Raw genomic sequence first — 18,212 nt, forward strand, 5'->3', positions numbered from 1 at the left:
GCCCGAACAGATCCTATTGCCGCCAACCAGTCTATTCACGGAACACAACCCGGACTGTTTGCTGTGGCAAGCGAGCATTCTTCGGTAACCAGTCTAACCCGGGTAGCTCCACACACTGTGGTGAGGTAGTGTTTTGACACAATGGCTGCTGAAGTGTCATCTACTGCTGCAACTAACGGATTAGAAAATAGCGGTGGCGGCGGCGACATGCAACATTCAGGAGCTGGATTATTGGTGATCATAGGAGAACCATTCTCTGATGATCATAATGAATTAATAGTAGCTGAAATTACTAAGGGTAAGTTGTACTGCATCTTCTCGATCCACCCTGCCAGACAGAAACAGCAGTCAGCAGCGACAATCCTGATTCCTTCTTCCCTATGGCTGCTGATGATGTGATCAGGTTGCTGAATGAAGAGACATATATAGATACAGCATCGAACTAGGGATGGGCTGCATGTGTCATGTACATTTTTGAATAGAGAAAAGAATAGAAACACTATTAATTGAAAGCACTTTTAAAATCCAATAAATAGTTCATTTGACATATTTTGTGTGTGTCAATAATCAATGTTTGTCGACTTCCCGGCCCTTGTAACTGCTGCTGCTATGACAGTCACTGGCTGCAACTGCTGTTTGTAAAATACATTAAATACCTCTTAAGGCTAACCTAGTATTAGCAAAGTTGTATCTATTTTCAAAAATGTTTTACCATCATTGTCTTAAAGCCAGAGCTAGCAAATTTTTTGATATAGCCCTAAATGTTGTTTTTCTAGTCAGTTTCTTGTTTAAAGCGAATCAGTGAAAGTCGTCTACAAACAGGCTTACATAGGTCAGTGGTTTAAGAATAGCATTTCAAGATCCTGGTTTATTGTTATTTTCAAAATCCTGTTCTAGATTGATATGAATTAAACTTGAGTCATCGCTGAATTCATGATAATTGCACAATGGGCCGAATCCTTAAAAATGATTAAAAGGAATTTTCCATATTAGGTTCTGTGGTTTTGAAATATTGCGGTGGTGATATCGGTCTTTGATCGCAATCGTATGAGAATTAAGCTCAGTTATTTGATGTCTGTATTGACAGGCTTTTAATTCAGTTTACAGATATCGTTGGTAGTAAATTTGACAGATTTTAGCCCTATCAAATTTATTCAACATGTTCCCTGTTTATTCGGTTATCTATAATGGCTTTTATGAGGTACGAAAGTCAACAAGATTTCCCGCTTGGCGAGCTACGGCGTTATGAGCTATGATGCGTTATTTCCTGCTAATGGTCATTTCCATTTATTTGACAACCGGGTTTAGCGTTACACGTCCTCCTGTCATCCTGCCAGGGATAGGTGATGTCATTCCCTGATCTGGACTCTTGACATAATAGACTAGGAGCCTTAAGTCATACTAGATAGGCCTATGTCTGTGTAGGTGTCCGGTATTCTTATGTCCTTAAGCGATCTTCAGGTCAGATAACCCCCATTGTGAAACTCAGAGGAAACAATGAAAACTTGTTCTTTTTTTTCACTATTCAGCCGATTCCCGACAAAGCGTCCCTTTTTCTATATTGTGCACTCAGAAGATATGTAGGCAATTAGTTCCTATTCATTTCTGCGCTGTTGGAATTTGACGAACTTCTTTCAGGAAAAATACTGTTCTTTTTTTCTGTAGATGAATGATATTTCAGCTGAATGTCGGCTATTTTTACAAATATTTGTTTTAATACAGGAAGAAGGATTGTTGGTATTTTGAGACTCCTCCTAATTCAATACAGCGCGCATGAAAATTCGTAGCTATTTTCTTTTTCGAGTTGCTTTCTACGCAGCAGTGTATGGTAGGGTTAGGCTACCCGGCTAAATGCTACTGACATTTTCGTAGATGATTCTTCGCAGACCATCCCGCATCCCGCAGCCCTGTAAGATCAGAAAAATCTATTTGTTTAACTGCTAGCTGGTAATATGGTTTTTTGTGAAATACGCAGGTACATCAGTTGTGAACCTTGCTCGTTGGTAATTTAGAAGATTCTTGATTCAAACAACATGCCCTCCTCGTAAAACTGCTTGTTGGTTGCCAGTCGGTTGTATGTCTATACTTTCAAAACGTCTGCATACTTGGTATAAAAAAACTCATGTACTTCATGGTATGAAAATTGAAATTTGCGATAAAGGTTTTCGATCAATAAAACAGGCTTTTGGATACCTGTGTTATTCATTATGAAGTCATTAGACGGCTAGTGAATTTTAATTATAATTTCAATGGCCTCTTCTCGTCAATTGCTACGCATAGTATTTCACTGAACGCCTAAATGAACGGATTTCATTCACATTTATCTTCTGTCACTTGGCGTCATTTGTTGTTATTAAGTTGTATGATTCAATGTAAAACCGGTGATTTCTAAAGACGAAATTACAACCATTTTTTAAAACCTCCTTATTACATAATATATGAACGTAGTGTAGTTGTTAATGTTGAATATTGGAATTTTCGAGTATGTCTCAAGTGTTCGCTCGCTGTTAATACCGACAAATATCGGCAATAATGACAGCCAGAACTGTATCCAAATTTATCGGTTTAAAAACGCGCTTTCCTTCAAATAGCTTGAAACTGTATCACCACTTCATACTTATGTTACATATGAAGCGATCGTTTTGAAACAAAAAGCTGAATATCAATTCAAGAATCTCTATACGCAGTATAGGCCTATATTTGCTGCAATTTTTCGTTGCAACTTTTTTTAAACCTGCAAAGAGCTTCTTATTCCATGTAAGCCAATATAGAAGGTAAATGCATCGTTTCGACTGCAGTCTTTACTTCGTTACTTTCTGTTTATGGTTTTAGCCTTTTCTTAGAGAAATGATCGATTTATCAATGTAAATGCGATGACTCTTCGTATCTAGCCCTAACTCTATATTTCTGTTCCGGCTTTCATTCCGTGCTTAGAAAACCGAGCCATTTAGTTGTTGTGGGAGAATGACTCATTCTCGATGTTTCGTAAAGTCTGAGTCAGTCAGTTGTGGGTTTGCGTCTGTCTGACCCGTTCGTGTTTTCACCACCCCTACGAAGTTCTCGAAACGTTCAGCCATTAGTCGCAGTTTTCTGTACCCCTTACGCGTTGAACCCGTCCGACTATCTCATTACTACCGGATCACAGTCGCATTGTGGTGAATTTATATATCACCATGGAAACAAAAGGCTATTTGACACTTGAGACGCCGATGATCTCGATATTTCAAGGTCTTTCTCGTCAGTTATTTAAGGCCGTTCTGGGAATTGAGCTATGTCCTGTTGTTGGAGGGAACATTTTCGTTTCCAATATCAGAATAATGAATTTTCAACCATTCTTCTCGCTTTCCAGTTCTCGCTTGCCATTACAAAACGATGCAAAGATTTTCCTAAGTTTTAGACCAATAAACATAAAATCTGCGTGGAATAAAGTCTGCTTTATGTATTTGTCGTTTCATCGAAATAAACTTTTTATGTCGAATAACTTTTATAAACGACACATGTTTTTACTGGGAGAGTTTTTATTGTAAAAATTCTGTTGCATTGAACCTTCGTAAACACAGCAAGCATTGATTGCATGCATTGGTCGTTTTGTCACAGAGCTTAGTTTTTTTGTATTGAAAATTGTGGCGGTAATTTATGCGTGTGAACGCAAAATGAATGGATTGATGCAGCAGCAGCAGCAACAGCAGCGCTGTGGGAGGTTTAGAATAAACGAACTGTGTAGAGATGACATGCACAAAACCTTGATGAAGCATTGCTAGCTATAACACATGTTGTCATATTGAGAATCTTTGTCCAGGCTGTCATTGTCGTAGATAAACAAGATTAGATTTTGAATGAGGAGAGCTCTGTGTTTATACAGGGAAACTACGTTAATCTCTGCTCTAGGATCTGTGTGTCTTGCCAGTAAGAATGATAGGTTTATCATTTCACTAATGGTGCAGTATTTCACTGCTCGGTTTGAATTTGATTTCATTTTTGGACCACCTTTTCATCATTCCATTGGTAAACTCGATATTGAAAATGAATTAATTTTCGCTCTGAACCTGAAGTAACAACTGTGCAATTACTGGAATAAATCCAATAACCATCAAAAATGAAAAATGTTTTCAACGTTGCGTGGGGATTATGCTATATGTTTTTTATGACAATAAGCCGTCATTAGTAAGTCACCAAGAAATGAAGGAAATATGAACTGCATAATGTATGATTAAAGAATTAAGCTACTTAATGCTATAAAGCCTAATTACTGTGTAATATAAGTAAAGTTGTATTGTTATTACTATGGGGTGTTTTTAATCTGCTTTCGTATTTATTTTTTGCACCATAAACTTTTTTGTTCATAGAATTTGCATGTTATAGTCGACAAAAACCTATTTCACAATAGATCTATAATCACAATCGTTTTGATAAGGTAAAGATCTCAGATATATGTAGTTTATACTGAAGGGTCATCTTCAATCTAGAGCGGTAATTTTACAACTATCACCCACTTGTCTATTCAATAGTTAATCAGGTTCTTCTCGGGCGATTTTATGATTGGCCAATAATCATATCATTTTCGGTTGAACAATCCTAGATTTGCTTTAGGGCTTCCCTTCCCTTCCCCTTATCTTATTCCACTCTCGACAATGGTATAATTTATCGCTGGAAAAAAAATGTCAGGGGTGTCATATGTATTAAGTCCATACGCTTCTGATAGATTGTGTACAATTTCAATCCCTGAATAAATTGAATTTTTCTAGATATTTTTGATCTTGAAATAGGGATGATTGCCCCATCTCATTTTATTTCATTGATATGATGTGGATAACTGGTTTAGCGTCTCTTACAAACCAATCGCACATTATGAAATCGAAAATCATAGCAGGCTACAGATATAGTTGGATGGTTGGTCCAAATAACAAAAAATTTTTTGTATAAAATGAAAGTAGTTCATTATTGGAAATTTCAGTTCTAATTGGTGTGAAGTATCTGCTATCAACCGGAGCGAGTGACTGATCTAAAGAGTTGAAATTCATCACACAGCCACTCAGATCCCTAGTTCAATGACTGACTCCTTTGTTATACATTCTATAGGCTTAGATGTTGTAGTTTTCAATCAGATTATTAGGATTGATTTGATTAATTTCAGCCCCCTCTCTCCCTTCTCCCACTCCCTACATGTCTAATAATGATTTACTGCGTGTTGGTCAATTTACATCTGTGCTCAGTTGATCACCTGTTTCCACTCTGTTAGATGGATTTTAAATCCAGCATTACGACTGCTGCTGCTGTTGCTGCAGGCTTGTTTCATAATAAATTGTGTATAATTTATGAATTTTCCGATTCGATCATAATATTTATAGTCGCTTTGATTAGATATTCGACTAAATTCATGTTCATTCAATGATACACATGAACTATAGATGTATCCAGGTATCCAGACACATCTGATGCATATAATGATTTTCTGCGCCGGGTTATTTGGACCTTATCCAAAAGTTGAATTGCCGCGCTTTGATGTGCGCTTTCATACAAAGCCGTTTAAACAGCGGAAACAAGAAAAATCTTTTTGAACATTTTTTTCCACGACGACAGTAGGAGTGGGATCATCCTTCCACCTCGCAGAGCTGCCAACCGTTCCTGATTTTTAGTATTTTGTTACTATTTTATCTCCAGAAATACTGATTTGATTTATTTGATGTGTACGGAAATGTGAAAGATGTTACCGAGGATCTTTACATCGAACACTGATTAATTAGAACGTTTTCTAATATTGAAATATTCCCGAGGAAATTCAGCTCGTAGCTGAGACCACGATTGCTGGATGGTGTCATAATACTGACAGTATCGTCTTGACGTCACAGGACCATTGACATAATACCGTGTCTGTAGCATGTCTGGTAGTTGAATGATGGGTGAGATCAGTGCATAGCTTGTATTGAAATGTGAACCCAGATCTTCATGAATTTAGTGTATTTTTTTACAATATCAACTGGACTGGGTTCACAGTTAGTCTTTACTTATTGAAGATTCTCCTTTCGATTTACCTCCATTTATGGAACATATCGTCATTTTATGGCATTTAATGATTCTGTTGTGTACTGATAATAATGTTTAGTTTTATTACGAGTCGTTATCAGTTTCTGGTTGATTTATCCTATATTTTATCATCTCTCAGGATTATCATGTCCAGCCAAGCGCTATCCGTTTATCCATTTTAGGGTCATTAACACAAACTACTTTATGACTAACATAGAATGGTTTTCTCATCAGCATTAATTAACCCATTCCCTGCTGATGCAATTTCAAGAATATGTTGTTATACTAGTGGCCTATGCTCATGTGTCTTATCATACACTCGGCATATTGGTCCATATTGAGTATCATTTATAGGGACTAAAGATGTTTGACCTGGGCCAGACCCGGAGTCAAATTTGGTCCACAAGCTTACAAGCTAAGAATTGAGCCTGAGAGACCTTTTCCGATAATCTTAATCCTTTACATGAGCATAGATTTTGCTGGTGTATGATTTAAATCAGGTTTTTTTACTGCATATTTCAGTTCAGTAATGATAGGTACTGCCGGTATATACCGAAATGTTTTAAACGTGTTAAGTAGTTAGTAAAATGTAAATCTGTTCACCCCCTTCATTTCAATCTAAAGTTCTGCCGCGCTCGCGAGCTCTTTAAGAAACTGAAGTTGAAAGCTTATAAAAGCTAACATTTTTACCATTTCAAATGTCAATCTCGCGGGGATCCGGTTGAAGAGATCGCTCGATTTAGCTATAAATTAGAATGGGAAATTTCTCTCGGAGATCTCAATCTTCACTCTGGTTAATGAATGTAGCGCGCGTACCTATTGCTAGTTGAGATAATGAATGTGTGGTGAATATACGTAGTTTACTGTGAAGAATTCATAATTTAGTAGCAGTAATAAGATTTACTACGAGAACAATAGCAACATCTGTGATCAGAAGAACTTTCACAGTGTGTGACCGCTGGAATGAGTCAGTTTCTGCTTAACTCTTCGATGTCAGGGAAAATACTTCTTCAGGGCGGTGGAATATTCTAATACTCTAAACACCTTGCTATGATGCATAACTTACTTCGTTATTATGTTTTGCTGAAAACCTATTTTACCGATGCAGCTGTCACTTTAAAAGAACCAGGCTAGTAGTAAAGAAAAATAGTCGGCCTTGACTAAGAGTCGATACTATTTCAGGAGTTATTGAGTCAGCGATGTAATTAAATAACAATGATGTACATTTTAAAACTCAGATTAGAACTTACGATTTTTAGATTATTTTAGATATTTGAAACCGGGATGATGATAGTCCTTCTTTCTTTCTTGTACAGTGTGGCCCTTACAAATCCACCACTCCTGGAACAAATAAGATTGTTTGATTTTGGAATCGTAATCAACGTATGGTAGATATATATAGAAGGTTGAATTTTTGGTTTAAATCCAGTACACTACATTTTCGATGTTCCAGATATTTCTGCTCGGTACATCCATAGACCCATCCCTTTTTGCCCATTCATAACTTCATCTTCTGCTTCATCTGTCACTATATAGTGTTTGACTCAACTTCTCAGTATAAGAAATGCGTAAGACGACTTCAGGGAAACCGCGTCCTCCCCGTAGTCGCTGAGTACATTGTATTAGTGGTTACCTTGGTAACCAGACAGCTGTGTGAATTTCGTAGAAACCTGTTGAAGAATACGCCACCGGTGAATTTTCTACTTGAGATCTGATCTGATCTCGTGATATTTGCAGTTACTGAGTAAGAGTTTTACCTGTTCACTGAATACATGGTAGTGCCATACCCATGTTGAATTTCAAGAATTTCATTATATCTCGTCGCCCGGATCCAGCTTCAGCTCCTGAAAACTGCTACGTCCACTACCACAGCACAATGGAGGAGTATGGGGATCCTCTACCAGAAAATTTTACCACTCCCAGAATGTAAGAGGTTGTGGGACGTCAAATTTAATTTGCCACGTATCTGAAATTAGGAGATCCTTTGACCTTAATTCATGCACATTGTACTCGATCACTACCGGGGCTCAATCCACCCTTGCATCCTCTTATGTTCTTTGGGTAAACTGTTTCCGTAGATTGAATCAGGTGAAAAATAAATCGGAACAGGAAAACTAAACTAAACATATGCACAAGGGATTGTTAATGTACGGTATATAGGCTAGGCTATGATACATGCATTCCACAATGATGTCAGAACTCACTACGTAGATAGTTGGCTCTCGACCCATAATTAAAAATCATCATTAGGTTTATTACAACGTTCAAGGTTGTTATCATACCGACATGTGTGGATTGTTATGCATTTCGAGTATAGATATGTATTATAAATTCTACCCCTGATAAACCAGATGGGAATGTTAACTTATTTACCCCCTGTTTAAATGTTTAATCGTTATTTTATGTGTCTTTTAAGGATTTAAATCCTGGGATATTGAAGTATGCGATATCAATGGTGAATTGGCTGGTGTTGTAAACTCAGCAGGATCCGGTGAAGAGGGTTCTGGAGGTAAGATAGATAACACTGATAAACCCGTAGAGAGCAACCGGGCGGATCCGCGAGTGCTTCACGTGCCTCGCGTCAGAATCAGAAATGCCCTTCTCGGAGAAAGGCAGAAAAAAATTTGAAAAGACTTAAAATTTTTATGAGGCAAAACGTCGGAAGTCAGTTTTTGGGCTTGTGACTTCATCGGTCTTCATTCTATCTGTATTTTTTAGCAGTAGGTTCATCATGCTATAATGTTGAAAAGGGCTTATACTCAACATCGGGGTTCATATGCGCCTGATTTATCTTTGGTGAGGCAGTCAAAATTGCACGCTGGATCCACCCCTGGAGAGGGAGAGGTGTTTCAGCGGAGAACTCACTATCATCCACCATGTTCCACTCACCGTAATGTGCTTGATAACAAAAGAAACCTCTATTGCATAACAAAATAGTTTTAACAGTAGTTCTCATATAAACTTACTTACTTTTCAATAAAAAGAAAGTGCTTATCATTGCTTTTCACTAAGTAGTTTTGAATAATTAACAGGCAATGTTTTGAAGTGATTAAACAATGGTTTGAAATGTATAGATTTCTTCTTTGCTGACACAGCTATTGTTTTAATAACTGTATAAACAAAGACTTGTGATACGTATCTGAAAATATCGATTTGAAAGTGTGGGCTGTCTGGAGTGTCACATCCCTAGGCAACCATCATTGTGATGAGGCTCCTCTACAGCTTCCATATACAATGATGTGTATACAACAGAGACATCCGCAAAACCCTGCATATGTCTATAGCTATTCATCAAATAACGTCATTTTGTTAACTACTAAGCGAATAAAGAATTAGGCTACCTGATTTGTGACTAAGTTTATACCGTTTTCAGTATGAATGAATTTCGCCAAATGTTCTATTTTCGTCTGTCTAAATGCTGATAGTCATTCAGTGCACAGAATAATTCGAGTCTTTATAAATGAATAGCATGGATTCAATTATAGTGTAATGTCTTCTGACGAATTACCGCATACATCAATCTCTCGTCTATGCGGCACATGTAGCTGTTTGTCTGGGGATAATGAATGTTATAAATCCCCGAGGAACGAATAGCGTGGTGTCTCAGACGTAGCTTAATCTTCTTCAATAATAAAAGCTATTGCAGCTAATACTTCGCCCAGATGACTGATGCTTTCAGGGCCTTATTCTATTCTATGTTGTATAGTGTCGGCTACGGTTATGTATGAAGCTTATTTTGTCTCGGCATTAACATTGAATGGTACTATATCATAGTTACATCAGAAGCTCACGGTCTGTGAAATGTGTAAAGAGCTTCATGAACCCACTTAAATCCGGCATCCGAGGCTCCTGATCGATTCATACATTTTAATCTTGTCGATTTCAGGTGAAAGAATCGTGACTTATTCGTCCGGATGCTTGCAGACGGAAGTACTGGTTAATCCACAATGCAGCACGGTAAGAAATCGTCTGTATTCCCTGATCGGTTCACCGCTGCAATACAAGTACATCATATTCGCCGGTCATATGATCCAAGGCTCCGGCGCCTGGGTACTCCAGGATAACATATTCGGGCCGGATCAGGTCATACAGATCGTTAAAGATACGCCTGACGCCGATTTAAAAGACTCTCTTATTACGATTCATTGTTTGGAAGAGGGTGATTGGTCGACTGCCGCATTCGCAAAACAACTTAAAGGTACGAACATCAAGGTGAACCCGGAAGGAAAGCTGACCGAGATCGCCGGCGTTATGCAGTTTACGGCTTACGCTTCAAACTTCATCCACGTGCAACAAGTCGAGGACATTCTACAGTCATCGGACGTCGTCGGAAACATTAGATTTAGCAAGCCTACATTGTACATATTCCCCGGGGGTCAAGGGGATTCCGCACTGTTCGGTATAAGCGGTTTTAATCTCCTCGTTAATGGAGGATTTAATCGTAAAGCGTGCTTTTGGGATTTCACTCGACATCTAGACCGTATTGATGCCCTACTCCTTACGCATTTAGGCGCTGACAACATATTTGCTGTAAGCAGTGTTATGCAGCGTAAGGCAGCTCAGTCCGTACATCCTGAAATCGGTTACATATATTATAACGCTATTGATAAGGTAAAGCATTCCACGAATGGCGAATCGCCACGTGATAAATCTCGAGGTCTTCTTATAAATGTACTCGATGAAGGTAATCGCATTGTAGAAAATTTGAAATTACAAGGCCAATCACCGGCTTCTTGCGTGCGACCGAATTCAAGTGAACCTATCAATCTTTATCATAAGGTCGGCCACGGGTCATTAGATATGTACATTTTGAATCCGCAGCAGGATAGCAAAGAATTGAAAGATTTCTTGCTGCAATGGAGCAAGAAAGTCCCAAATATTTCGGCCTGTAAACCAGGCCAAATCCCGTTACCTGATTCTGTGTCTGTATGCTCACTTCTAGTCTGGCAGCCAGCCAACAAGTCAGAAAATATCACTCGAATCTTGTTCCCAGGTAACGTTCCTCAGCAAAAAGTATTTGAGGGTCTCGACAAATTGAAGGCGTTAGATTTCCTTAAATTTCCACAATGCACCGACGATGATCTCCACAATAAGAAGAAGCCAGTTGCCGGTAAATCAGCAGCTAAATCGGTTACGAAAGCAGGTACAAGTAAACTGGGCATTAGAACAGCGGGTGAGAGAAAGGGAAGTGATGCTAAAACAGATTCAAAAACAGCAAGTAAGAGTCCCTCGCCACCGAAACAACCGACAAAGAAAGTTAACGATGCTAAAAAAGGCAAAACACCTCCGTCTAAATCATCACCAAGTGTAAAAAGTCCTGGAGACAAACCCAAAGAGCTAGCCCCAGTTCCTGTTGTAGGAGCTGTGCCTCCAGTACCAGTTGGGGAACCAACACCTCCGGCACCAATTGTTGAAGCGGCACCTCCAGCACCAGTAGAACCAATACCACCACCTCCAACTAAAAAGGAACCTGAACCCATTGTTGAGCCAGTAGCTCCAGCTGCTATTGATGAGCCAGTAGCCCCTGCTCCTATTGTTGAGCCAGTAGCTCCTGCTCCTATTGTTGAAGCCTCACCTCCTGCCTCAGATGATCCGCTTCTAGATTTTGGTATTCCTCCTCCAGAAACGCCTCCAGAACCAAAAGCTGAGTCTCTTCCTGATCCAATTATCCCTGTTGCGCCTGTAGAACCAGCTCTTATTGAGGATGATGTGCTGCTTGCAACTAAAGACTCTCCAACTGAAGATGCGTTAACACCAGATGACACAGATGAGCCTTCTGTGGCTGAAGTTGTTAATGAAACCCCTGCATCTCTCGACGACCTTGAACCTGCTCCCACAGGTGATCTATTGGGAGAAAAATTGGAGCCTGCAGATGTACCAAATGGTTTAGGCGATCCTTTCATAGATACCCCATCTCCAGCTGATCCTCCTTCAGCTGATCTTCTTGGAGATCTCGATACGCCACAAGCTTTACCTGATCCAGCAGTACAGCTTGAAGCTTTCGGCCAACCTGTTTTAGATACACAAGAACCCATGAAAGGGCATGTAGAAGAAGAGGATGTATCATCCATTCTTCCAAGCAAGCAGGAGGATCTTTCCACTCTTGAGCCTGAAGAAATAGAATCAGAAACAACTCAGCCTGATCAAGCTTTGTTGTCCCAATCAGAGCCAATTGAGGCTGAATCCACACAGCCAGATCAAGCTTTCTTCCAACCTGAACCCATTGAGCCTGAATCCGCACAGCCGGATCAAGCTTTCTTCTCCCAACCTGAACCCATTGAGCCCGAATCCACACAGTCGGATCAAGCTTTCTTCTCCCAACCTGAACCCATTGAACCCGAATCCACACAGCCAGATCAAGCTTTCTTCTCCCAACCTGAACCCATTGAGCCCGAATCCACACAGCCGGATCAAGCTTTCTTCTCCCAACCTGAACCCATTGAACCCGAATCCACACAGCCGGATCAAGCTTTCTTCTCCCAACCTGAACCCATTGAACCCGAATCCACACAGCCAGATCAAGCTTTCTTCTCTCAACCTGAACCCATTGAGCCCGAATCCACACAGCCGGATCAAGCTTTCTTCTCCCAACCTGAACCCATTGAACCTGAACCTGCACAGCCAGATCAAGCTTTCTTCTCCCAACCTGAACCCATTGAACCTGAACCTGCACAGCCAGATCAAGCTTTCTTCTCCCAACCAGAGCCAATTGAGCCTGAATCCACACAGCCGGATCAAGTACTCTTCCAACAAGAGCCCATTGACTCTGACAAAATATTTTTAGAGGAAGCATCTCATTGTGACACTGTAGAGCAACCTGGAAATGATGATCCATCTGAAAAGGCTAAACTCGCTGAATTGGGAATTTTTGATGATGAAGCTGGTTCTTTACCTTCACATGAAAAGCTGGATAGTCAGAAACTTGCTGAATTAGGTATCTTTGATGAAGAAAGTGAAAAGGATGTGGATACAACAGAAACTCAATATCTTCAGCATTCGCCCGAAGATGTAGAAAATGCTAATGTACCAATGGACCAACGAATCATGGCAGAGATGGGTATATATGATGAGGATGATTCGACAAATGCCAACAGATCTGAACCTACGCAGCAGGAATCTAGTCGTGAATCAAGCATACCTTCCGATTCACAGTCTCGAGAAACTCCTGATACTGAAATTGAGATGGACGATAAACCTGCAGAAGAGGCATCAGTTCAGTCAAGCATTGAGACAACAGAGAAAGATGTAGCAGATGTCAATCTCGTTCATCAGCCTGATCCATTCGTAGGTACAGATAGCAATGATCCATTCCAACCCGAACCATTGCAGATCCAGACCGGCGAGCCTTCTGAGCCATTTGACCCATTGAAAGACTGGGATGAACCAATGGGTTTACCATCACCACCTCCTCCCGAAGATAAGACAGCGAGCGCTACTGCCAATGACGTCAATCATAAGCCGACTACGAAAAAACCCGCTACGCGTAAACCAGCATCGGCTACCGCAAAAACGACTGACGTCAAGAAGAAGAGTCCGACGTCACCCACAAAGCCATTGACAACGACTACGAGGAAAACAACTACGGAAAAGAAAGGAGACACGACATCGACCACAAAAACTACAACCGTCGAAAAGAAGGGAAATGCTACGAGTACAACAAAAACATCTACGACCACTACGAGAAATGCAGCTCCGCTTAAAAAGACACGACCTACATCAGCACCGGTTAAAGATGCGAAGGAAAACGCTGCCCCTGCTACGAAGAAGGCACTGGCTTCAAAGCCAGCATCGGCGAAGACCCGCCCCACGAGCACCGCCTCGGCCAGTCCTAAACCTAAAGCTCTCGCCCCTGTCTCACCATTTTACGTGGATTTGACATACGTGCCAAACCACGGAAATGCACAATACTGTGATCTAGAATTTTTCCGACGTGTTCGCGCTCGATATTACGTAGTCAGCAGTCTGAACCCTAGCGCCCATGTCCTCAACTCATTGCTGGAGGCGAAACAAACCTGGGAAGATAAGGATTTAGAGGTGACGGTCATACCTACTTATGATAATGATACATTACGTCACTGGATGGGTCTTCATCGCGATAAGTTAACCGAATTAAAAATTGACGTCGCGCCATCAGCTAGTCGGTGTACTATACAGCTGCAAGATCATGAGACTAGTTGTGCTGCATACAGATTAGAATTCTAACTTTCATTAGGGAACCGACTTCCTAGCTAAATTGTGATTCATTAATATATAGATAATAACGACAATACTAGTTTTTCTTCGAGTAAGATTTTACTCTATCGCGGAATATTGAAATTTGTATTTGATTCAGCGAGTTAGAAATAAAGCCTAGCTGCTGGATGATGATATTTGCGGGGTGAAATCCAATTTGATGACGGATTGCGATTGTGACACAGTTGGTTGGTATTAGTTTTCGGATTGATTAAATATACAATGCTCTCTTGTCGCTGTATTAATTGACTGGTGTACCGTACAAGCGAACTGAGACATGTCACAATTCGTCCCATGGCCATGTTGTTTTTCATCAATGAAAATTGGGTGTCGATCAATTAGCGTTTCGTATGTTATAGCCTGATTATCATTACACGACGTATATATTGATAAAAATACTGTGGCATGAGCTTCAAAAGCTGCCACGGAACCAGCGCAACATAGCTAGCTATACTTCATTCTCGGCTTAAGACCATACTCTCTAAGCAACGCGATATCCGCAGGCCATTTCTAAAGATCATGTGCGTGATGTGCGCAAATCATCAATGCATTCTTCGATGTTGTTTGTCTTCGCTTTAATCTATAGAAGAAGTTTATCCGCTAAGGCAGTTATGAATCAAAACATTTATCCACCACAATAATCGGACATGTCAGACATAAGTATAAATATGTTGTTCGTCGAGAATAAAAGGTTTGCAAAGTTCAAAAGTGATGAGAGCGTTTCATTTTTTTGCTTATTCATTACCTCCAGACCAAATCAAAATGATATCTAAATCGGTAGTTTGAGAAATAACTGCCATTAACTGGCAATTTGATAAATTCAGTATTGTATTCATTCAGTAATAACTTCATGTATGAATCTGCATCTATGCAGAATCGGATATTTATTGTCTTGAATGTGTATTGGTGGCGATGAAAAATAATGTGTAAACCCCGAATCGTGGTAATTTCGTACTCTATTCGGCTGATAATTTGGACGTTACACAATGGTAAAACATGCGATAGAATGCGTAGAATTCTAGTTATTTGCTGCAGTGATTACTGAAATCAGTCCAACATGTAGAGTGCAGTTTGTTGGTAGGTATACAAGCAGCTCGCAGCTCTCCTCTTGATGATGTTGGCAAATGAGTCATTGATGTAAATAACGTATTCAGCACTTATTCATTTCGAATATTCGCGTTGTATCCTCTCTACTGCTATACTTTATATCATCAAGTGGAGGTTTTTTAGGCAGTCAAAGGTTAATTGATTATGTATTGTTTGATTGAGCGTAGTTTTTGGGCGTGTTTCGATGTCACGGTGGAACGAATCTATGAATCTACACTAGCACTGCGTTACAGTCCGTGGTGTAGATGTCTGCTCATAGATGGCACCACATGCTTGACACCGCGCGGTACTAGCCTGAATGAACTGTATCTCGACTGCTTTTTTGCATTGTTCTGTTGGTTTTTTATACGATTTATATTATATTATGTGTACATATAGAACACTCGTGATTATTATTATTAATATTATTAATTAAATTAGGTACGATTGATTAATTAGATAATTATTCCATGATTTGTTTAGGCGTAGGGACGCAATGAAGATTAAATATAGTAAGAGCTTATTTCGAGAGCTTTGTTATGATATTGATATCGCGTATAATTGATAAACTATGATACCTGATGATGCGTAATAAAGGATTTAAAGCCCAGAGAATTGTCAATAAGATAAAATGTTTAATGTAGTTAGATAGACTTGAAGGGGGCCGCACTTGTCAACAGCTTTTTATATTGTGTCATTAGATTTAAAAAACTGGTGTCGGCTTAATGATATATACAATGTTGAAATAATTAACACACGTTCGTTTGCCGTATGTCGTCTTTTTCATTAATTAATAATTGCAACGATATTATTGATAATTATTAATCTTCCAGGTTTTTTTGTAGTATGGTAATCGATGTTTATGAATCGAATGAAAAATTGAAAGCTTTTTCTGCTAGATGTAAATATTCATTATGAAATGTGTGCGAAGCGATTCCTTAAAGGAAATTAGTAACAGTAGATGTTTAGGCCAGTTCGGGGGTTAGTGACTAGTGAAACTCGTGTGAAGCTGAATTTACGTGGTGATGGAAGCCTAGCTATAAATCATGGTTCAACAAATTCTCTTCTATGAAGCTACGTAAATCGATGACTGTATTGTCTTGTGTAATATTTCGATAAGATGATTATAAAATGTTTATAAATGTTGTGGTTATTTTCTCTCTATGGTCTGTGTGAGTATGTTGGCGTGCTCAAGCATTTATACCGAACTGATAGTCGTAATAATGATGATGATTTTTGTGAGATTTTGCGCTGCTCCTCACTCGAGAGGGCGGGGGCGCGGGCTGATTGCGTTGATGTGCTATTTTTGGTCACTGCTCGTGTGGGTTGCGAACTAAAGAGTGCCATGTTAGAAGGTTTCGGTTTCCATGGTGATCGAAATAAGTTGAGACCCCTTCTATTTTTAAGTAAACTGCTGTTATATGTAATTATTGTCACTTATGAAATTATTTTCTGTATCTTTATTTAGTCTGTAATGACGCATTTGGTTGGTAATAGAATATAGAATCTGACTGCGTTTGCTTTTATCTCAAATAGCGGGATTGTATAATGACACCAAACCTATCCCTTATCAATAACAGATGTTGTGTTATCACCTAAATTTACATGTGATCTGAAAGACATATTTCTACTGTGTTACTTGAACCTAGAGACATAATTGATAATTACTGTATGCCTTTGAATAATGACTACTGTTGGTTATGCTCAAAACTCGATTGAATTATGTATAAATCGAATTACAAGTTATTACAATCATTGTGTCTAGAAGGGTCAACTGCAGTTAGATGTATGCTTGTCGGTGCAGCGGTAACAAAATCAATAGTACAAGCGAAAACTTGGCATCAAATCGATGCATAAATACTGTCTGAAAATGTTGAAAGATTCTGTGAAATATGACATTTGAGTAGTCTGACATTATTCCAGTCTGGTTGTAGTGATATTTGTGCGAACAACGCAGTTTTTATAGGTTTATTTAGCGGTTCATGTATTTAGAGTGAATGTGAAAAATGAAGCCAAATTGACACTTAACTCATAAATTTATACTTATTGATTACATTAGTTCAATATGTTTTATAGCATATATAACTCTGTGCTGTGACATCAGGTTTGATGGTAATTTATTCTCAAATCCCCACCATAATTTTTGAGATTTGTAACTCTTAAGAACAGCTCATGATTTGGGATTTCTCCACGAATTGGTTGTTTGAAAGTGGATTTTTGAATGGACCAGAAAGAGATCTTGTTTAATATTACTGATTATTTGGTGCAGCATTTTGTAATAATATCATCCAAATATTATATATCTTTTACAGTTGCATACTTATGCATCATAGGCAATGACTGTATTTCATCGGAGACCAAACTGGACTTTAGAGGTGTTAATCAACTGATATATATGTATGAATCTCACATAACTTATTAATGTCATTCGATGAGCTCGAGTAGGTTCGCTGACACATCATTAATAAGTCAAGTAGGAATTGCTCTTCTAGAAAGGTCGCTGCTTAAGACAAATAGCTCTAAAAACTAAGAATATATTTGTTTGAATTTGCTTGCGTAGCCTCACCCCTTGAAAGTGGGATTAATCATACTCTATTCAAATGTGTGTATATTCTTTGTTCAGCCTTCTGTCAATCACTTGCTATGGATATAATATTAATAAGCAGTTGTTTTATGCAATGTCGCCACCCGATATCTTATAATCATGCATGAAAAAATTTGAAAAATAAAAATGGCAAAAAGTGCTGTATCTATGGTGTTGAATTGTCAGTGTTTGATTGTTATTTTACGTTTGTCCTTCATCTGGTCGCGCACTCCGGACCTACCATATATCCTGTCTCTTCATATCAATACTTGTTACTGCTGTCTAA

General features: G+C 39.1%; 1 protein-coding gene across 1 annotated transcript; it reads left to right on the top strand.

Moving 5' to 3' along the window:
* Nucleotides 1–92: 92 nt before the first annotated feature.
* LOC141905669 (uncharacterized) lies at nt 93–18,097 on the top strand. Its single transcript, XM_074794637.1, has 3 exons — nt 93–298; nt 8,441–8,533; nt 9,911–18,097. Exons 1-3 carry the CDS (start codon nt 142–144, stop codon nt 14,224–14,226), a joined length of 4,566 nt encoding a protein of 1,521 aa, XP_074650738.1. The 5' UTR covers nt 93–141; the 3' UTR covers nt 14,227–18,097.
* The last annotated feature ends 115 nt before the right edge of the window (nt 18,098–18,212 follow it).

The sequence above is a fragment of the Tubulanus polymorphus genome, chromosome 5 (assembly GCF_964204645.1).
Source record: "Tubulanus polymorphus chromosome 5, tnTubPoly1.2, whole genome shotgun sequence".
NCBI lineage: Eukaryota > Metazoa > Nemertea > Palaeonemertea > Tubulaniformes > Tubulanidae > Tubulanus > Tubulanus polymorphus.

What these genes read in the sequence shown, in the direction of transcription:
- LOC141905669 (XM_074794637.1), top strand. Translation starts at nt 142, where the DNA reads ATGGCTGCTGAAGTGTCATCTACTGCTGCAACTAACGGATTAGAAAAT. An exon ending in AGTAGCTGAAATTACTAAGG is followed by an intron (nt 299 to 8,440) that starts GTAAGTTGTACT and finishes GTGTCTTTTAAG; the next exon opens with GATTTAAATCCTGGGATATT. An exon ending in CGGTGAAGAGGGTTCTGGAG is followed by an intron (nt 8,534 to 9,910) that starts GTAAGATAGATA and finishes TGTCGATTTCAG; the next exon opens with GTGAAAGAATCGTGACTTAT.